The sequence below is a fragment of the Postia placenta genome, assembly GCF_002117355.1.
Source record: "Postia placenta MAD-698-R-SB12 unplaced genomic scaffold POSPLAscaffold_6, whole genome shotgun sequence".
NCBI lineage: Eukaryota > Fungi > Basidiomycota > Agaricomycetes > Polyporales > Adustoporiaceae > Rhodonia > Rhodonia placenta.
In genome coordinates, this window is record NW_020169837.1 from 201,833 (window position 1) to 221,865 (window position 20,033).

Consider the following 20,033-nt stretch of genomic DNA (forward strand, 5'->3'; position numbering starts at 1 on the left):
GGAAGACCATCTGAGGATCCCATCTCTTGCGTCGCACAAGTCATGGGTAGAGGCTTGCTGTAACGTCCAGGGCAAGTGAATATCTGGTTCTGACGCTGGAAATACAAAGCAATACAAACGGCCGACAAGTGATAGGTGCCAGTAAGGATTTTCTATTAGTTGTGGAGAGCGGAGAGCTGGTTCTCGCGCGGCTGCAAGGCGCAGACAGACCGTCATGGATTGTCTCAATACTTACGATGGACAGTCAGGAGGCAGCACCAACGCCTGCGGTTCGTCTCAGACCCGTCTTATCCGTCAAAACTCCAGCAGTTGCTCTGTCAAGTGCTATAATAGTGAAGATGCCGGTCTCATCCCGCTCTTACGGCAAGATATCTGCCATGTCACTGGCGCTTTGGAGTGCGTCTCGTCTGTCATCGCACATTGCATCTATCTCTGATATCTCTGACCCGGGGCTATCTCCGCAGCGTGTTATTGTACACTCTTGAAGTCCTTGCGACGTCACCCCATCACTTTACAGCTTGCTCACTCCATCGGCCATCGAACGTGCAGACGACCACGATGTTCTAGCGCCTCCCATTTTCATCAAGAGCCGCATCTAACAATCGTGGCACTACGTAACCTCAAATCACATGACTTGTTGTGTCTAGACTCGAGTATCGTAATTTTGATAGGAAACATCACCAACAGGAATGCTGTGAATGCATAGTTGCGGACACATTCTGACGTATCGACTGAACGGTCTGTAGATGCCGGGCTCGAAGAATGCCCTCTTGGTGATACGACTTGGCATGCGAACTGATATAAGCGGTCGAAGTCCACACCGTCTTGCTCGCCGTGTACAAATACCAACCATACGGAGATGTACTGACGATAACCAATACATAGAACAAAGTCTCGAATAAACCTGATCACATGCTCTCGATTCGGTGCCATGGACGAGCGTCTTGTGGGGTTAATGTCGATGTCATCAGTGTCTCGGATGGAGATGATAACCCAGGGTCTTCGATGGCCAGATGCGCGTTCGAAGTCATAAAGTCGCGCAACTGCGTCCGTTGGACGCTTCTCTCTGTCCGGACCTTCCAACATGGCTTCAATCGCTGAAGACGTCTTGGGCATCTTCGTCATTGCGATATTCATTGCCATCTTGTGCGTCCCCTTTGCTTGTCCATGGCATATATCTCACCGCAATGACATACACAGGCTGTATGGCATTACGACAGCGCAAGTATGCATGTACTGGACATCAAATGCGAGTGATGGCGTACTGCTTCACACGACTGTAGCCGTGATCTGGTGCGCATGCTCGTCCGTTCAGTCATTCAGACAACATTATTGCAGGTAGGATTGTCGAAACCATCCATACCGCGTTCTGCGTACAAATTCTCTATCAATACCTGGTTACGGGTCACAACCAAGCGGAGGAAATCGCTTCTATTGCCTGGCAAGTTGTATCTCACTTCACATTTACTTCTGGAACATAAATCTGTCAGAAACTATAGGAGTGTAGGCGTGAGTGGCTCAAATGGCTTCCAGCTCTTTTCGCTAATTGATCAAATGTAGGCTGCAGTTATAGCACTGGTAAGCCTGTTACTGTCTTTCCAGTCAAGCGCATCCAACTCCCCACTCGCCCGCCCACGATAGGTTGTCATTGCTGTCATCGTGCAAGGGTAATGCATGGTATATCCTAACGCTGTTGCGAGCTGAAACCCCCATCAACAGATTCTTTATACGTCGAATCTGGGTTTGTATGTCCTTCCTTCTAGTCATGCGAAGTCTATCAGTCAACGTATATAATGTGCAGTGAGCCATGGTTCGCTCGTCATGACAGCCATACCCGTGAGTGCTGTTCTATCCTTAGCACCACCGCTCAAGCACTCTAATTTACCAATGGCGTTGCAGGCTTTTCTTTTGCTATGCCGTGTAGGTAAGACCAAGTGTCGCATCGCAATTGCAATATGCTAAATCGCTGGCTCCCACAAGGCTTCACTTTGGGTACGGATAATACACGTGTCCGGGCGTGCTTCGCTGATCTCGCTCGCGCATGTTGATCCAGCGTTGTCCATCCTACTGTGCGTCCTCGCCGTTCCGAGCAGTTGCTGTTGAGTGAGACTCAGGAACATCTGCCAGATGGACTCTCGGGCAATGGAACCGGTTCAGGGAAGACACCAAGTCGAAGGTGTGTCCGAAACTGCAGAGCACGCCCGCCGTGGCTCATGCGCGCGCGTCGTGGACAGGCGACGTTCTTGAGCAGTCTTGCGATGGCGGCGATGGTCGACCTGGTTATTTCCCTGATACAGATATACTATCTCTGGACGAGCCGCACGGGGTTCAGGAGGTACTGTGCTCGGCATCCGTTATGGGGGATTGTTGTTTACGCACATGCCTCGCAGCACGGACCGTCTCATCAATACGCTGCTCATGTACATCGTGCATTCGGGTGGACTGACGACGTGCGAGCTCTCCCTTTCGTACATGGGCGCACTGACAAACAGGAGTGTCTAGATTGATCTCCGTGATGATTCTCGTGCTGGTACGCTTCACGTATTCATGATGTCCTCGTGACAAACTCCCGGTGCGGTGGTGCTGACCCTGGAGGGAGCGTGCTGCAGTTCGAGATCCCGGCACTGAAGAACAACATCATGTTCGTCGGGCTCGTGGGAATCCAGAGCAAACGTGCGTATGGGCGTCTTTTGGCTCCGTGACACGTCTCTCTTACAGCCTATTACGGGACCATCATTACGCCGCAGTATACGCCAACTCGTTCCTGGCGACGTGAGTGCTGTGTTCTGCGTCCTGCTTTGCACTGGCGACCTAACCTGACCTGACGAGGCTGAATGCACGGGTACACATCAAGAAGCGGGCCTTCGGATCTAACGGTATGGATATAGATACCGTAGAGCTGAACCAGCGAGGACGCGGGGGCCCACATGAGGAGAACAGGCCGTCTAAGGTGCGTCGTGTGCGTCTGCTCATGTTGCTAGTGATGCGATGCTGATGACATGGGCCGCCCTGACGACGTACTTCGATCTCCAGCCGGCCCTTGCGATCTTCACGGAGACGCATGTTGTCAAGGACAGCTAAAACCTGGTAGACATGACACCACCGCGTGGCGCAGACGGTGCGAGAGCTGAGACGAGTGGCAAGGCGCTTTGTATACTTATTGCTTATTTGAATTGTGCATGTGAGTATTGGAGTGGACGGGAGGCGCCGCGATCATTATGTTGTGGCATCACGTTCGTAGACGTGAGGCGCCGCAGTGCTATGAGCCGTAGCTGCTGCACTGCACGTTCAAGCTGATCATCTGACTGCGAAGATGCCACGTCGATGACTGTAGCTCAATTGGGCCCACATCTGGCCAGATGATGCGATTGGGAGTTTACGACAGGTATGAATCACGCCTATTCTGGAACCAAATCTGGTATGCGTGGCATGAAGACTCCGATCGATCTGGTCGTGCATGCACCAAGGTACCGAGGAGTCGCTCCCCCCACAAAAAAGGTACCGAGGAGAAGTTGGACTGTACAATCGGCAGAGGCTCGGCTACCGGTTTGGTCGCGCCGCGTTGTCTCCATGGTCGTCTCCCCGCAAGTCTCGTTCACAGTCGCGCGCCAAGCCTTGCCGTACACGATGCATGGTGTAATCTGGGAATGCAATCCCGGTGCGTCTCTATCCTCTTCCCGCTCCCCATCGACTCTACTGTTTCTGGCCGACGTCCGCGCAGCCAAACAAAGATACGGCCGCCACCATGTTAGGCTCGCTCGCGACGTACGTGCTCCTTGTGCTCCCAGTGTCCAACGTCCGTGCTGACCTCGTATTCTCTAATAGCTCAACGGTTCCTGTCTAATCCTCACTCCTTTTTTCTCATTCTGGCTGAGATAGTGTGGTGTTGGTAGAAACATCAGAGTGGAAGGCAATGCCTGCGATGGGCCTCGCGATGGGTATCATCGCGTGAGCGAATAACCGGCTCTTTGTCTGCTTCCCGTCTATGAATTGCGCATGCACACGTGGGGCCGTGGCCTGCGCTGACACTGATACATCTTGCCTGTCCCATGCCGACATGTTATCAGGCTGTAACGTAGATGTTGTATGTCCATCCACCTATGTTCCCCGATTTTTCAGCTTCACTTGGAGCTAGGCATAACGATTCGCGTGGTCTTGCTCAGATCGTGACACGTACTGAGGTACGGAGGAAAAGGAGGCACCGCTTCGTCGGTAGTGTCGCTTGTGCCGGAGGTGATATCACTTTGATCAATGTTCGTCTCTTCGTGCTGCGAACTTCATGCTGCGAAGGCTGATCTGTTCCCATGGAAGATAAAATGATGCCTCATTGATGAACCTCATGCTAGTGCTGTTTCATAGCTCGCCGATTTCCATTACAGATGATACTGCTTACGCTGGCTCAATGGGGATCAGTTCACTAGGTACTGTAGCACATGGTCTTCATTCTTTAAAGATGGCATATTGCAATAAATCCATATATTGGACATTCATCATCCATTCAAGATACATAATGTTGATGTCATCATTATATTTGATCCTATCATGTCGACACTCTGTCAAATCAATGACTTGATTATATGATCAACAGATGGTAAAGCTATGCTGTGGCTGTTGTCATCAGCATCAGTTACATATTGCCTGTCAAATATGCATGTGGTTTCCTTTTTGCCCCTCTTTTGTGGGTAAAGAAATCATCTTTCCTGTCCTGATGTTATTGCCTGATTGGCACTGCTTTGCTGCAATATATAATAGCCTGAACCTCCTAGTATTTAGCATATCCCACCATGTCCTATAATCATGCAATAAGCACATATCAAGAAGGAGTGGAAGCTGAGTGAGTGTGTTGTTCAATATGAATCAAAGCTAAACTAAAATCTTGAAAGCTATGTCACAATATGCTGTAATGCATCATTGTTTAGTAGGGTTTCAATTTGCAGCCTGGCTTTTGATTCTGCTTATTTGGTTTCATGACTATACAGCCCTGTACATCTATGAGCTACTACTTACCCTAAATCAGTCATCAAAGACTATATTACAGTGCCGTTGGACAGGCCCATCCCTGCTCTATATCTGCATGCATACCATCACTCTTCTTGCTGTTAGTCAGAATTTGTATTTTTCTCTTTTTGCAAGTTGCAAAGTAAGTGATTACTTGTGCATTTGATCATCACAACTCATAGTTTTAGAGGTTTGCATTTATTTATCAAATATAAACCATTACATAACATAACTGATGCTTTGCTTTGTAGTATTTATATCTCCAATATCATTGGTAGTGTTATGGAGATGCTGCTATATATCATTGGTGGTGGTAAGGTCAACATTCAGCACATGTTTTATGTTCTTCTAATCCACTTATGTAGTGATTGCTGCCATCCGCATATATGCAATCAATGGTCATAAGTGGACTAGACCAATAATTATAGTATGTCTATATGCACCCCTTGTTGGAACTTCCTTGGTGAGTATATACTGCTATAACATATTTGCTTCTATTTGACAATAATACTTCCATTTAGTATGCAGCAATAGTTGCAACATACTTAGTGGAACCCTTTGGATGTAGCATAAGCTACAATTATTCAGTTGCAGTGTCTCCAGGGTATGATAATCACAGTATTCAACACATTTTAAATTTCTTATTTGGTTATAGATGTGAGGGAGTCTTTGATGCAAGCTTCTTCTCTAACAATTTTACACTCCAGTGATAGCATTCAGTTGGGTATGCATTGCAGCTTCTGACTTGCTAATGCTATTGGAAACATGGTATGCTACATATGGCATCCATAACACAGTACCCCATGCAAACACAGATTTGTCAATTAGTGCATTGCTGCGACAAGACTGTGAGTGATGTGTTAAATGTCTATAAATGATTACACACACATGAAATGTTTCAGGTTTCATACACTCAAGGTATTGAACATGTTGTTTGAGTAATATCAACATTGATTTATATCAACAGTCTTATGCTTACAACATGGGCATTGTATCTTGGTATTCATTTGACAATATTGCTTGCACATATCAGCCAATTTGCCAACGTGTTTGTGTTTGCTTAAATTATGAGATCAAAGAAACAACATTAACATTCCTTCATGTGCAGAATAAACACCATTCTCATATCCCGACTATTTCTCAATCTTCGTGGGGGACATTCAAGTGGTAATACTACCACAAATTCTATTCCGGTTTCTTCAATTCAATTTGCCTCTTGGGTCATGCGTCAATTTGAAGAATCAATTGAAGAGGATATAGGTAAGCTGTTCTGAACAGCATATATGAACAATTACAATTTACAAGCTCAGAAAACACAGATGTGGTGGACTCACATAATTCCGAGGAGTAACAAAGTGAAAGAGAATGCCAGAGCTGAGTTTAGTGGAACCATACTTATCAGGCACAGTGAGATTTCAATGGTCTGCTATGCCATGTGTCGGATCTCAACAGTATTCTAGCTGTAGCATAAGTCGGATGACATTTGTATTTGCTACCTGATCTCGAATTTTGTGATGCTAGAAGCCTAGAACTCCATTCTGAATCAGCCACTCATCCGAGATATTTCCCTGAGCTTCAGGGAAATGTATATGCAATGAATGAGATATTAAAGAACAAGTCACAAGTTACGTCTTGACCTAGTTGTCTGTCTAAGTCTACCGCAAGGATGGTTGAAGGCGCGAACCACCCGACACGTCTGTGGCGCGCGAACCTACAGCCACGTGATCCGCGTCTACCACTGCTTGTTGTGCGCCGCCAACTTCGTCGCCACCCTCGTAAATTTGTTGGACAAAACGCAATACTCCATATAAAAGAACGCGAGATAACCATTTATCAAGGTAGCGTGAGGACCACGTTCGGCAGACAAGTGACGCCGGATCAGCTTCGCGCACTGCGGCTTACGTCTGAAGGTACCAGACATTGAAGATCGTCCCATCCTCGAACATAAACTAGCTTGATCCTTGACCATCCACTTCATCGCCCTGATTTTGTGCTGCATTTGAATTCCATCTGCTGTGCTTCTCAAACACTGGCACGGAGAATGGCTGACCCTTCCTCACTCCCCGACAAGAATGGGACTCCAAGAGGTCGTAGAAAGTACCTAGCAGATCTGATATCTATGCAAGATGTCGTATCGAAGGGTTTGACGATGAATGGAGTGACAGTAGAAGGTATGTCCTAGAGTCAGTCAGTCAGTCAGTCGCGGAACGGCGTTGATGTCTTATCAGATCTCGTGGCGGACGAAGATGAAGGTACATTCGTGTGCAATTTCAGCGATGGCGGTGGACAGTCAATTGCATCCATGAACTTCTTGATCTCCGGTCAGTCCCCAAGTCGTTCGTCCGTCTGTGAAATGTGGCGCATTGACTGTGAATGGTGGCTCAAGATGCTTCCGAATATCCTGGGGATCACGCTTTCTTCTGCTACATACGAGGATCGCGGGACGTGGCGACGTCTATGCTGATATCGCCCATCGCTAAGGATGTCACTGAGCGAGGCTCGCAAACAATTGAAAAGATGCTGAGACAGACCCTCGCCTCCGTTTCCCGCAAGCTTGCGGTAAATACTCTTAGTGAAGACGAACAAAGTGATGAAGAAATTGATGCTAGCGCAGAAGAAGACTTCGATGAGTACGATGATCATTTCGACGACGACTTTGGTCTCGCAGCTACTTCCCAGAAATCTCTGGACCACGCTGTCCTCCAAAGGTGATTAGCCTTATACCCTGATGAATGTTAAGCGTTGAATAATGTTTGGTGTATCAGTGACTTTATTGAGATCGTGGCCTACGGATATAGACCGGGCTTTGTACCGATTGGCATCGACGAGCATGTTATGTCGGTTTCTCACCCGATAATCAGGCTCGCCGATGACATCCCTGCGCATGTCCTGATGGCTTGGGACCGACGACTTCTGGCGCAGTCGCAGCACTTGACGCTACTAGTACACGGCCTGAGAGGCGTGTATCCCGTTCTTCGAGGAGACGGCAGCCTAAGTCCTGAGGCGATTGCGCGTGGCAGTACGCCCCAGTTCAAAGTCGGAATGACGCCGAGGTATAAACCGCGGAAAGAAGACGCTGTGGAAGCTACACGCGTCTTCGGCCTGCGAGAGAACCAGGAACCCCAGAAGGAGAAAGACCTTTGGGCATCCGTAGACGAGGATCCTGATGAGAAGCTCGACGAGACTGATAACGCTGCAGAGGCGGCGCGGAGCACCGAGTTTGAGCACTTCAGTCTAAGCACATCCTTGGAGACACTTCTCAATGACGTTTTCCTACCTGTGCTGAAGCTGCGGCTAAAGTATGACCTCGGCTGGGCTGGCGCCGAGGCTCTACTCTGGGAAGCCGAGCGAAAACAGCAAAAATCGGAGGACATTGCCAAGAGCATGCGGCTAGTACGTTGATGATGCCCACATGAGTATCGGCCATTGTTACTCACTGCAATTTCTAGGCGATCCATGAGGCTGAGGAGAGAGACAGAGAGCTCTCCTTAACCTACAAATTACCCCCGGACCCCCTCCTATCCCGTGACTCGCGAGATCGTCTCAATCTACCGCTACTTGCGTTCTCTTACCTGTTGCGCCGACTGACGGTTCGTGTCTCGTCAATTTCAAAATGTGATCTCATTAGCTTGCAGCTTTGCCCCCGCTACTGTATTGTCTGCCATGATAGACTCCTGACTGACTATGAAGCGCTGAAGCCCTACGTCTGTGATTCACCCCTCTGCACGTACCGATACTATCATTATAACCGGGGCCCTTCGCTCGAGGTTCGTGATGCTTTTACTTTCTTCAATATCAATTTTCTCAGTACTAGCAGTACGAGATCCGCACGAACCCCGAAACGGTCGACCTTCTAGCATCGCTAGCATACTCTGCAGCTAGTGCCAAGGTTTTGGATGACCCTCTACCGGTGGGGATGGGGCTCCGCGTTCCAAGCCCGGATGTGACATCACCAGCGGAGTTAGATGGGTTGTGTGAGTTCGACCGGCTTACACGTCAACAGGTGCGTTTCTCTTAAAACCTCTACTGTTTAATGACATTGACCGATATATCTCCACGTTTGTTAGATGTGCACATCCATTGCAATGCTCCTTGACGAACTTCCTCCCGTAGGTTGCCTTCGATACATCGGATTACAAAATTGATGATTAATTACTGCCATTCCTAGATTGCTACTCTGAAGAAGCACCTTGAGAAGCCGATCCCTGTAGGTAAGATGAGAGCCGGTTTGAAGGACTTCGATCGCTCCATCCCGGAGGCGGCTTGGTTCATACTGCGATGGTGCGGATGATGTTGCGGCACTATCTGTTCACCACGCTGACCATCAAACACACGATGTAGGTGTGTGGCATCGTGCACTGCACATATCGAGGAAATGAAGAACGACGAAGAACGTCTTCAAAACATAAGTCAGTTTTCCCCCTATGTTTAGGTCTGTATGATTTACGGCCAGTACAGACCCTGAATGGAGGCAGTTCCGATTCAGTGTAGGTGCTCCCGATGCCGAAGCGAAATTCCACAAGGCACTAGAATCGGCGCAAGTGGATAACCACAATGCGAGACGCTACCCATGTCTATATGTCAGTACATCGATCTGCACAACTGAATTGAAAGCCTAACATTTATGATCAAGGCTTTTCACGGCTCACACGTGCATAATTGGCATTCGGTATGGAATGATTATGGGAGCATCACGTTTGTCGTGTTGATTCCTGTTAGATCATCCGACATGGCCTATGGTATAAGACGATCGCCAATGGGAGGGCGTATGGCAACGGTAATCTGCATTATCACCGGTCCTGTCGTGATCTAACAGCTGAATAGGCGTGTACTTTGCAAAGGAGGGGAATACCTCATTAAGTGGATACGCTCACGCAAGCGGTGTGCGGTGGAAGAGCAGCGAAATAGGTGTCTCACAATGTATGGCTCTTGCACAGATCGTCAATCTCCCCTCCAAATTTGTGAGCAACGATCCATTCTTCGTCGTTGCTGACACAGAATGGATTCTGTGGTATGTCTATCACACGTTACAAACTTCGCACGTCGACTGCTGATGGCCGGACGCCGCTACCATAGTCGCTATCTCCTAGTCAGAGGCCTCTCTGTGGACGGCGCCGAGAAAACCAGCAGGCTTTCGGCACTAGACATTCCTCGGATTCCTCTCGTGCCTCTTGATCCGGCACATCCGGTTACCCTGTCCAGCCAGCAAGTCATGATCCCTGACCCCACTTTCATCGTTGACAAGCTGCTCTCTGAGCGTCACGGGGAGTTTGTCGATGTCGACTATGACGAGGAAGACTCGTCGATCTTGGAAGGTCGTCCTTTAGGCGAGACATCTCAAGCGAATGAATCCATACCGAGCCCAGTTGTCGCTGACTGGATTCATGATCCGATATGGCTTCATGAGTGCGTTGAGCACCTCCTGCCGCCACCTCGTGAAGCAACGCCACAGGCGACTATGGCGCTACAGAGAGAACTCAAGGCCATGCTGAGAGAACAGGACAAGACGAAGAGTATGAGGGAACTCGGATGGTATATGCCTCCCGACTTCATTGGCGACAATCTCTTTCAGTGGATTGTGGAGTTGCATTCGTTCGATGAGGATCTACCTATCGCACAAGACATGAAAGCCAAGTGCGATTTCATGATTTCCTCACCGCAGCATTCCCTGATAGTGCTTGTAGGGGCATTAATTCTCTAGCCTTTGAGATACGGTTTCCGCCGTCGTTCCCACTGTCGCCGCCTTTCTTTCGCATATTGAAACCGCGATTCTTGCCGTTCATACAGGTGAGTACACCGTGCTCCTACTTATCGTAGCCGTAATTGAGTACATTACCAGGGCGGGGGTGGACATATTACGGGAGGTGTGCTACACGTATACGTATTATGGTTGACAGCATGTAGTAAACCATCTAACAGGTGGATCGATGTGTATGGACCTCCTGACGGCAGACGGTCAGTTTATCTGTACGTTATATTTGAGCGCGTTACTGATGAGATAATCAGGCTGGCTACCTAGTTACAGGCGAGTCGATTGATCTGGCTCCCTTCTACCTCGCATAATGAAGTCCTCCCAGCATATCGGCGATACTCTTGCAGATCAAGCTAGCAATCTCTAATCTGGATCCAAGGCCCGCTCGATTGGCTCAGAATTGGGATGCGTGCGTCGCGCCATCTATCCAGCTCACATCTCCAGCCAATAATATAGGCTTCGCGTATAGGCCATACAGAATGAACGAGGCACTTGAAGGCTACAAAAGGGCCGCCTCTACACATGGATGGACAGTGAGTTGAGACGCCAATACTTAACACGCCACCCTGATAACATACATGATCAGCTCCCTGCTGGTTTAGATCGCCTTGTACGCTAATGGCTCGTTTGTCGTGTACTTCTTCAGGATTTTGAAAGTCACTCTGTAGCATTGAATATGGCTAGCTACGCGTTTTTGTAAATGAGAGAATGTGAACCAATGTAAAAAACTGTAGTACGGCATGGATCTTGCGCTTATGGATTAAAAATACAAGACCGCGTGTGGCGTCGATAAGCGGGTTTGTCAGCGCATAGGGACACGGGGTAAATGCGCATGATGCCAATCAACCACGTACCTCGATGAGAAGACATCTCGCAAAAGCTGCCAAGCACCATCACTGGTCCAGGCGAAAGCCCAGCTATAGATCGATTCTCCTGCCGACTTCTCGTGACACCGGAGTCAGAGCCTCCATTGGCGGAGGATCGTAAGGGCAATGTGCGAAGGCCTTCAAAATCAGACGAAGGAGCCACGATATGTGGGGGATCGTTCGCAGTATATGGTCTTGGATAGGCGCCTTCAGGAAACCACGCAGAAGAGCTTCAATCAACCACCATGACGAATGCAGCTCGACGGGCTCGATCATACCGCGTCCACAGGGTCACGGCGTTGTGTTCGTACGCAGGAGGTCATAACCTGACATTCATGTCAGCGTGAAGCAAGTCGCAAACATGAGCGGTTACAGTACCTTTTCGGAGACCATGAGGAACGACAAAAATCTGTACAACCATGATACATATCGTCCTTACCACTGTACGGCCGCATAGCATGACGGCTAACGTTGCCAATGTATTATTGATGTTGAGGCTAACGCACAGCCTATGTACTGCACCAACGGAACGTACATTACGCGAAAAATGGACATTAACCCACATGCTCATACTACAAGGCACCTGTATTCAAACACATCAACCAAAAGGGTTCCACACAACGCAAGTGACAGGTGCGTCCCATACAATCTGAATAACGCACAGAGCAGGGACGAAAGGAGGATGAGGTGCGATCGTCAACGATGGCGTAGAACACGGGCATGAAAAATATGGATAAATAAAGGGTATCAGGAACGACGCAGTCGTGCCTCGGGCGAAACCTCGTTAAGAGGGAGAGGGGGCCGGAAGACACAGTAAATTGAAAGCGCCTTACCAGTAGAGTAGCGCAAGAAAGCCAATCGGCAAGAAGACGATCACAGAGGAACGGGGAGAAACGGGGAGCGACGAGGCAGGGAGGACGAGACCAGCCAGGATGAGACAGATAGGGGAAGATGTAGGAAGAGATCGGGTTGGATTGAAAGTGATAAACGGGCGATGGGGATCAGGCACTATGAACATAGACAGCCATACAGACCATTCTTACAAGTGCGCGGAGAACCTGGCGCTAATGTGAACACAGGAGTGTTGTCTCATGTGTTCGGACCACAGGCGAGGTGAGGGGTTTACTCGGCGGTGCCATGCTCCACGTTCTCTTCGCCGTACCGGCTGTCCTCAGTTGGTGCGAAGCTTTGGCGATATATGCCATCCCCGTGTTGTGGGCTACTGGGATATAGAGATCCGGAGGACGGTGGTGCAAGCGCTGCGGGCGGGGGCGCATCGGGGGCTACAGAAGCATACAGCGTGCGCATGCCACCACCATTATAGCTGGCGGCAGGTGGGGTAATTGGCGGTGGCGAGCGCAGCGTGCGCTCCGCGTAGGCACGAAGCATATCGTCAGGCGACATGGTGGCTGGGATAGTGGTCATGGACATTGTATGCATCACGGGCGACTCGGTAGTCTGTAGCACAGGCAGGGGCGGCGTAGGCAGCATGGATGGGAGGACGGGAGGTGACCTGCTTAGACTGGCTGCAGCAAATAGGTCCTCGTTGGCCGTAGTCGGGCTATCACCACCAGTGCGCATCACTGTATAGTGAATGGTTAGCAATATCGCTGCGTAAGAAAGTGGCTATACTTACTAGATAGCGCAGGCATCATCGCATCCAAGCTCGAGCGGCCTGCTCCATCATGTCCCGCCATGCGCTGTCGGATATCCTCGGCGGTCAAATCCATCGGCCCTTCAGCCTGAGTGGGCGATAGCTCTCCCGCCTCCCGCACGTTCGTGTCGGGGATCGGCGGAAGATGACCAGTGTGGAACGCACGCGTGCGCCGGTACTCTGATACCGGCCTGGCGTCTGGTGCGAAAGATACACGAGAAACACGCGACGCGCGATCTGCGGCAGTGAAGGTAGATGCACGAGCGCGTGGACGCGCCTGTGGCACTGGCGGAGTACTCAAATCCAGGCTCATCTTCTCGCTCATCTGCAATCCCATCGTGCCAACCCCCGCCTGACCGCCCTCGAGACCAATTGTGCTGGATGGCCGGATGGCGCCAAAGGAGAAGGACGAAGACCGCTTCCCGGCCTCGCTGTCCGACACCATCATGCTGTTCCGAATCGCCGCCGCGGCACCCGCCGTCGTGACCGACTTCCAGTCCGTCGAGATCGTCGACATGCGCTGATCGACCGCAACGCTGAACCGTTGTCGCTTCCCCTTGCTGCGTGCACGGCTGCGCTTGATGTAAAATCCAACTGCTATTGCGCATACTGCGAGTAGCGTCATTATGACTGCCGCTGCGGCATCGCCCCCCGATAGTCCGTGCTTGTTGGCCCCAGGAAGGTTATCCACATCAGTGACAGAGCCAGTCGTCGACGTCGTGACCTTGCCAGAGTTAGAGTTGCTATACGTCGCATTGAAGAGGGGGCCGGCGGAATAGGTCGCCAGGAAAGTAGGTGTCCCAGCGTCAACGATCATCATTTGCAGGGAAACCACCGACGTCGAGTTCCACCAGGAAGGGTCCAGTGTGGTGTTGTAGCTGCCGTAGCTGTAGTCGACATTTTGCCATTCGTGTATGCGGGGGTCGGCCGTATATGGGGCATACAGGTAGATGTCGACCGCCGTAGAGTCCAGACAGGAAGTATCCCAGCTGATCTCTAATGTAGAGTCGGACGAGATGACTTGTCCCGAGGTCGGGGTCTTGTACAGACCGCCGCTCTCGCAGGCTGCTCTCTAGTCAGAATCCTTGCGTAGATGGACGACGCAACACGGCTCACCATCTCTCTTGTTGCGAGCGTGCTGTGCCGCGACGGCATGACCATAACGGATTTTGGTGAAGCCGATAGCCATGGTGTCGAGTCGGCCTTGATGTAAAGAACGTGAAAGGAAAGGGAACGTGAGGGAATGAGGGAACGCCGGCCGAGACAAGCTCGCTGAACAAGAGCACTGGATGAGATGGGGGAAACGGAAGCCGTTGTTAGCCCCTATATGCACGTGACATGCACTAGGGGTTGATGTAGCACCCAACCGTTAGCCAATTAGAAGCGTCAGCGTTGGGACTGCCAAGAGCTCTAAATGGCGACTAAGAAGTGCGAGGTTGAATTAATTAGGATGTTTCGATATGGGAAAGAAATACTTGGTACTCAAGGATATGATCAAATGAAGGTGAGAAACAAACTCCAATAAACGTACAGGGCCCACGAACTCTTTGTGGGTACTTTGGGGAGGTTGGGGGAGAGGGGAAGAAGAAAGAGGGAGAAGCCCGTGCTTCTGGAGAATGTACGGTCTTATATACTGGCTGTCAGGAGGAATTGACAGTGTCATGCTGAAGTTGAGAACTGACGTCACCGAAATTGTCAGCTCATGCCTATATCGGGAATACGATATACCTTAACTGGCATTGACATACTTATCCCGGGAGAATTGCTGAATGCACAAGGGTGCAAGTAAGAGTATTGTGCAGCTCTGGGAAAGTTACGATCAGTCTAGCCAACAGTACAAGAAAGAAACGGCGGTCAATTCAGTGTCGAAGAGGCGTCGACCAAATAGCTGTACAAACGCTTTGATGTGCAGGCAACATGGTAACGTACCATTACCAAGCAGGACATTGTTACACTAAATCAAAAAGCAAAAAAAGAACGATGGGTGGTCCGTGACATAAAACAAAGGGTAACTAACCGAGAACGGCTCCCCTAGTGGACCATCATACTAGAGCAAGAATGGCCGGCAACACACACACACAACACCACCTCATCTCGGCAACGTCCCCCGCTCCCCCATCGCCGGATGCGTCCCCGCCGTCGCAAACCGCTCCATCGACTCCGCGCTTGACACCGGACTGTCCACACCGATTGCAGGCGTCGCATTTGCGCTCGCGTACGTGTACGGCGCTAGCCTGATGTTCTCGTCGTAGCTCATCCTCGAACGCGTGCTGGGGGACTCACTCGCGCCATACGGCACGCCGGGCGATTCAACGCCGAACGCCTCGCCTAGGTTTGCCCGTTGCCGCGGCTTGCCATCGTTGTCGACTATCGTCACCCGCGGGCCGCGCGTCTGCGGTCGGTGCAGCGCGAAGTCGACAAAGAACTTGAGCGAGCCTCCGATCTCGACCGCGAAGTCGGCTGGTGCGACGTCACATCAGTACACAGTACATGGTGCCCACAAGAAACTGCGCTACGCACAATAGTTGATGCTGGAGCAAGAGCATTATCAGCGTTGAGATCGTGGTCGTACTAATACATCAACGCACCTGTCCCACAGCGGGCGCCAAATGCTCGTTCTAACGCCAGGCTCCTTGTAGTCTCTTGTCGAGAACGAGAACATCATGAACGCAGAGAAAAACACCATCTGCAATGCACAGTGAACACAATGACCGCGTGGTAGATAATAAACAATCACCTCGATGCAGGTAGCAAGAGCGTCCAGACCGTCCGCGATATTCGTTTCGGTCCAGTACTGGGTCGCTGCCAAACCGTTACAGATGGCGTGTAAGAAGGCTGTCACCACAGCAGCTTACCATGAATAACTCTGCCTTCAAGTGCATCGAACTGGGCACACGCGCCGCATGAGAAATCACATCATGCACGCACATTATCTTATACTTACGACCAACCCTTGGTAAAACGTGAACATGACAATGAGCTTGATCGATAGGAACTTGGCGAGCGGACGCCGGCCCTTGAGCTCTTCCCGCGTCAACCCGTAGAACAATATCAAGCCGTACAACGCGATTCTGTCGAGCAGTTAGTCAACCTGCGCTCATTAAGGAGCATGCCATCCTGACGTTATACTGGCCGCATCAATAACTTCGATGTATGCGTTTGCTGTCTTGAAACTCCAGGGTCCCGACTCGCACAGGATACCCTTGGCCTGGCATATAATACCCACGACGGACAATACTGCTGATGGTTAGTAACCCGACGTGTCCGCACGGTCATCGAACACACCTGGCCGAATGATGACGTATTGCAGGACAGACCACTGACTTCGACATCAGCCACTGCAGAAGGATACAGGTAAGCAGTTTTACCTTGAGAGTGTACATAAAGTACGCCTATTAAATACGTTTCGTGATCCATTCACGCACAGAGCTGGATTACAGACCACTGACCTTTGTCGGTCGATATCTCAAGCAGCAGAACTAAGAAGAGCCTGTAAGTGCCCTACACCACGCAAGTGTTTTCCAGCTATGCTCACCGGGATAGGAAGCGGCGATTTGTCTTTCCGTGCGATGGCATTGTCGATATTGTGGCCCGCCGCCGTGGCAGCGACAAACTCAATGAGGAGGAGGCTTGTCAGATTGACCACGAGTGAGTACATGTTGCAGTGCGGCAGGGTTCACTCACAGGAAGGCGCTAAGAGTGACAGACTGCACAACATTCAGGATCTGGAAACCAATCAGGCAGCAGACTTTCTACACACCTCGTACGCTAGAGAATGCGCTCACGTCAATACTGCCCACACCGCCATTGCTGAAGCCGCACCTGATTCGATGAGCGAGTAGTATGTGTAGCTCCGGAAGTATCTGTACGAGAAGAATGATATCACAGCGTATACAGCAGGCATGTACAATATTCGCAGGCTAGAACGAGCCAGATAAGCAAGTCTTTAGATTGTGTTCGGGCTGGGGACGCTTACATTTGCCGCTGTTCCGCGCGATTGGTATAATTCCTGCAACGGGGTCATAACCTAAGCAAGGGTAGAGATGGTCAAAAGTGCATACCGAGCGTGTTGCAAGACATTGATAAGGGTAAGGAGGACAGTCTGTGGATGGACCGACGTGAGTTTCAATAAATATGCCCACGAAGTTCATCAAAATGATTCTGAGAAACTGTAATGCTGCAGTATGCAGACGCAGCAGCCGTGCTTAGCCTTACTCTCATGCAAAACACTGCCACAATTGACCATCGTCGCATCCCCCCGTAATCCAACTAGTACGCTTGCAGGAGACGTTTTGGTGATCAGATTTCTCTCGGTCCTGAAACTTTTGGGAGCTTCACAAATTGCAAACCCCGTATCGGAAGCCGACACTCAAGCACCAGGCACTCCAAGTATAGCATGAAAAGGATCATCACCGGGCACACGGACCAACGCGGACAGTGTGGAGCTAGTCGCCAACAAGTGGTGCACCCGGAAGAGACGTTGACAATCGGAGCGCTATAATGTTGAAATACACCGGTCCGAGTGTGCCTCCGCATACAGGCCAGGGGGTCTACTGGTGCAACCGTTAAGTGCGGCTTGAGCGACTCGCCCTAGCGACAGTCATACTTTCCGGCCCCAAACTTTGGCTAGGCTCAAACCCCGTATCAGGAGCCGACACTCGAACACTAGGCACTCCTTGTGAAGCATGCAGAGGATTATCACTAGACACACGGACCAACGCAGACAGTGTGTAGCTGGCCACCGACATGAAGGCGCCCAGTCTCACGAGAATTGGAGACTCACCACTGCGGCACAGCACCCCGCGATCAACCACCCTATCCGATGTGTATCCCAGTTTAAGCCATTGCTGTTCCAGAAGCTGCCTTGCTCGACGGCAGCTGTGTTGTCCGAGGGACAGAGTGTTGAGTTGACCATTGCGGCTCGAACGACTGCGGAATTGGCTTGTGGCTGCGGAAAGTTTGCTCAGTTTCCGCGGTCGTCAGGTGCGGTGTGAGCAAGGAAATCCGAGAGTCGTGAGCTAGCAGCAGGATAGATAGGCGGGGGAAAAATACAGAACGAGGAAAGGGCTGGGGTAGTAAGGAGAGAGGCGGGATATAGCCCACCAGCCAGCTGCAATGAGCGCCGTAATCCGGTTGCCGCTACCTGTGCGCAGTGCCGAGGCTTTTGTCGGGATCGGTTACGTAAGCGCCCTTACGCGACGATGTCTTTCCTTTCCGAATCAGGCAAGTCGCGACGTGCTACTGATTTTGATGTTCAACAGAGGCCACTCAAATTACTGGCCTTGCTACTGAAATATTGTTTGGAGCTGTCTCAGAAATGGCCAACATTGTTCTTTAAATTTCTGTGGTCAAAAAAGACGGCTATCTCTTACGCGCCGAATACGCAAATTCGTACCTCGCAATCTCCTGCAGGAAATCTCCTGGTAGCTACACTGCCCCATTCATACGTGAGTACGGATACTCTTGACCGGATGACGCACATAGTATTGCTAACACGATCTGTCAAGCTCCGGGTTGGCTGCGGACTCCGGAGGACTCGTCCCCATTGAATATCGCAAGGCGTCAATCGCAACGCGCAAACCACCTTGCAAGGCATGCTCAGGAAATTCAGCAAGAGGCGCCTCGCAAACACAGCCGCAGATAAGCGTTCGTGGCGGTGTGCGCAAGTACTGTAATGTCCGAATGGTCCTGCCGGCCCGCAGCGTGAGTATCTCAGCGCCGATCGTCGGGCCCGTAACGTGAACGTCATTCGGGGGCGCGTGGGAAGGGTGGAAGGAGCGTGTATGGTGTATGATTGTGCGGTCACGCTGTCTGCTCAACATCTTGTTGCTACACCAGGTTCCATGGAAAGCGCTAAGTCAACAAGCTTCTCGCGCCTGCATTTAGACTTATCTCATTCTGGTCGTAAATGCTCACTAAGCCCCAGGACGGAGCGCTCAGACGATATACATCTGGTCAGAAATCGAGCAGGAGTGCCTCCCATCAGTTAGTTCTTCCGCCCAGGACGACCCACTTACCTCCGCTCCTGCACGCGCACGATAGCTCACTCGCGCTAAATCTCCATGCTACCGGATAGCCCAAGATCCCTGTTTGCTTCGCTTCGTACTGCACACGCATGTATTATCCGGCATAGGGCGACGCCCTCCAGCGGACATAAAACTGTATTAAAAAAAAGCCCTTCCGCCATTGGTCTGCGCTCGCTTCCGAGGTCTATACATCTAGTGTTCTTTCCACTGGGCTGGGTAGGGAAGAATCGAAGAGACACGCAGCACGACACGCCCCTATAGAAGCCTATAGTGATCATCCTCCAACCATCAAAACGGGCGCTCTATTATAGGCTTCCTATGGGGGAGACTAGGCACGCCCGGACAAGAATCGTTTGATCTGACTACTGTATCCAAGCGCTCACCTCTAGATTCAGAGGCACTATGTGGTCTTTGCGAGCGCATATTGAACTCAGAACCTGGTGCAGACGCGCCTGTTTATACACTAGGCACTACGAGGCAACTTCTTCAGATCAATTAGAAGCGCGATCTCGGTGGGATATCAGAACGGGTCGGTTATCTCGCCGTGCCCGAGTGTTTGACCATTTGGTTCCTCTAGATGTTGTGTAGTTCGCTTAGCGTTATGGAAAAGTTATCGACTCGTCTACTGATCGAACGGGGTTTGATTAGTTCTGCTTCTTCACCTGGGTTTATAAAGGGTCTGGCTGATGGGTTGTGACAACACGACTCGACCGCTCACTACCTTCACCATGGACAAG

At 50.6% G+C, this 20,033-nt stretch overlaps 5 protein-coding genes across 5 annotated transcripts; 3 read left to right on the forward strand and 2 right to left on the reverse strand.

Annotated features, from left to right (window-relative positions):
- Positions 1 to 1,084: 1,084 nt before the first annotated feature.
- On the forward strand, positions 1,085 to 3,081 carry POSPLADRAFT_1055935 (hypothetical protein; the record flags this gene model as incomplete). Its single annotated transcript, XM_024480707.1, has 13 exons — positions 1,085 to 1,146; positions 1,201 to 1,225; positions 1,900 to 1,924; positions 1,981 to 1,992; positions 2,054 to 2,069; positions 2,128 to 2,176; positions 2,235 to 2,335; positions 2,391 to 2,450; positions 2,503 to 2,530; positions 2,610 to 2,673; positions 2,748 to 2,772; positions 2,830 to 2,950; positions 3,034 to 3,081. The coding sequence occupies 13 exons, from the start codon at positions 1,085 to 1,087 to the stop codon at positions 3,079 to 3,081; spliced, it is 636 nt and encodes a 211-aa protein (XP_024339349.1).
- Positions 3,082 to 4,784: 1,703 nt separating this feature from the next.
- On the forward strand, positions 4,785 to 5,940 carry POSPLADRAFT_1141709 (hypothetical protein; the record flags this gene model as incomplete). Its single annotated transcript, XM_024485335.1, has 8 exons — positions 4,785 to 4,834; positions 5,108 to 5,140; positions 5,250 to 5,311; positions 5,427 to 5,461; positions 5,520 to 5,616; positions 5,706 to 5,722; positions 5,827 to 5,846; positions 5,901 to 5,940. The coding sequence occupies 8 exons, from the start codon at positions 4,785 to 4,787 to the stop codon at positions 5,938 to 5,940; spliced, it is 354 nt and encodes a 117-aa protein (XP_024339350.1).
- A 1,431-nt stretch (positions 5,941 to 7,371) lies between these two features.
- POSPLADRAFT_1046024 (hypothetical protein) lies at positions 7,372 to 11,369 on the forward strand (the record flags this gene model as incomplete). Its single annotated transcript, XM_024478926.1, has 20 exons — positions 7,372 to 7,706; positions 7,764 to 8,391; positions 8,448 to 8,588; positions 8,634 to 8,765; positions 8,816 to 9,001; positions 9,066 to 9,107; positions 9,167 to 9,279; positions 9,340 to 9,407; positions 9,457 to 9,578; positions 9,632 to 9,667; positions 9,718 to 9,775; positions 9,823 to 10,009; positions 10,075 to 10,632; positions 10,683 to 10,785; positions 10,838 to 10,862; positions 10,918 to 10,953; positions 11,005 to 11,023; positions 11,076 to 11,159; positions 11,220 to 11,283; positions 11,337 to 11,369. 20 exons carry the CDS (start codon positions 7,372 to 7,374, stop codon positions 11,367 to 11,369), a joined length of 2,970 nt encoding a protein of 989 aa, XP_024339351.1.
- A 1,369-nt stretch (positions 11,370 to 12,738) lies between these two features.
- Positions 12,739 to 14,459, reverse strand: POSPLADRAFT_1142165 (hypothetical protein; the record flags this gene model as incomplete). Its single annotated transcript, XM_024485393.1, has 3 exons — positions 12,739 to 13,199; positions 13,253 to 14,338; positions 14,387 to 14,459. The coding sequence occupies 3 exons, from the start codon at positions 14,457 to 14,459 to the stop codon at positions 12,739 to 12,741; spliced, it is 1,620 nt and encodes a 539-aa protein (XP_024339352.1).
- Positions 14,460 to 15,105: 646 nt separating this feature from the next.
- Positions 15,106 to 18,319, reverse strand: POSPLADRAFT_1065820 (hypothetical protein). The gene is made up of 17 exons (XM_024481999.1): positions 18,054 to 18,319; positions 17,332 to 17,372; positions 17,247 to 17,279; positions 17,093 to 17,190; positions 17,031 to 17,038; positions 16,955 to 16,977; positions 16,806 to 16,899; positions 16,720 to 16,749; positions 16,639 to 16,662; positions 16,556 to 16,589; positions 16,393 to 16,507; positions 16,215 to 16,341; positions 16,126 to 16,156; positions 16,008 to 16,072; positions 15,859 to 15,956; positions 15,791 to 15,801; positions 15,106 to 15,730 (listed from the first exon to the last, which is right to left on the reverse strand). The coding sequence occupies exons 1-17, from the start codon at positions 18,183 to 18,185 to the stop codon at positions 15,360 to 15,362; spliced, it is 1,335 nt and encodes a 444-aa protein (XP_024339353.1). The 5' UTR covers positions 18,186 to 18,319; the 3' UTR covers positions 15,106 to 15,359.
- Between the last annotated feature and the right edge of the window lie 1,714 nt (positions 18,320 to 20,033).

What these genes read in the sequence shown, in the direction of transcription:
- POSPLADRAFT_1065820 (XM_024481999.1), bottom strand. Translation starts at nt 18,185, where the DNA reads ATGGTCAACTCAACACTCTGTCCCTCGGACAACACAGCTGCCGTCGAG. An exon ending in CGGGGTGCTGTGCCGCAGTG is followed by an intron (nt 17,373 to 18,053) that starts GTGAGTCTCCAA and finishes GTCCATCCACAG; the next exon opens with ACTGTCCTCCTTACCCTTAT. An exon ending in CTCTTGCTACCTGCATCGAG is followed by an intron (nt 15,957 to 16,007) that starts GTGATTGTTTAT and finishes TGTGCATTGCAG; the next exon opens with ATGGTGTTTTTCTCTGCGTT.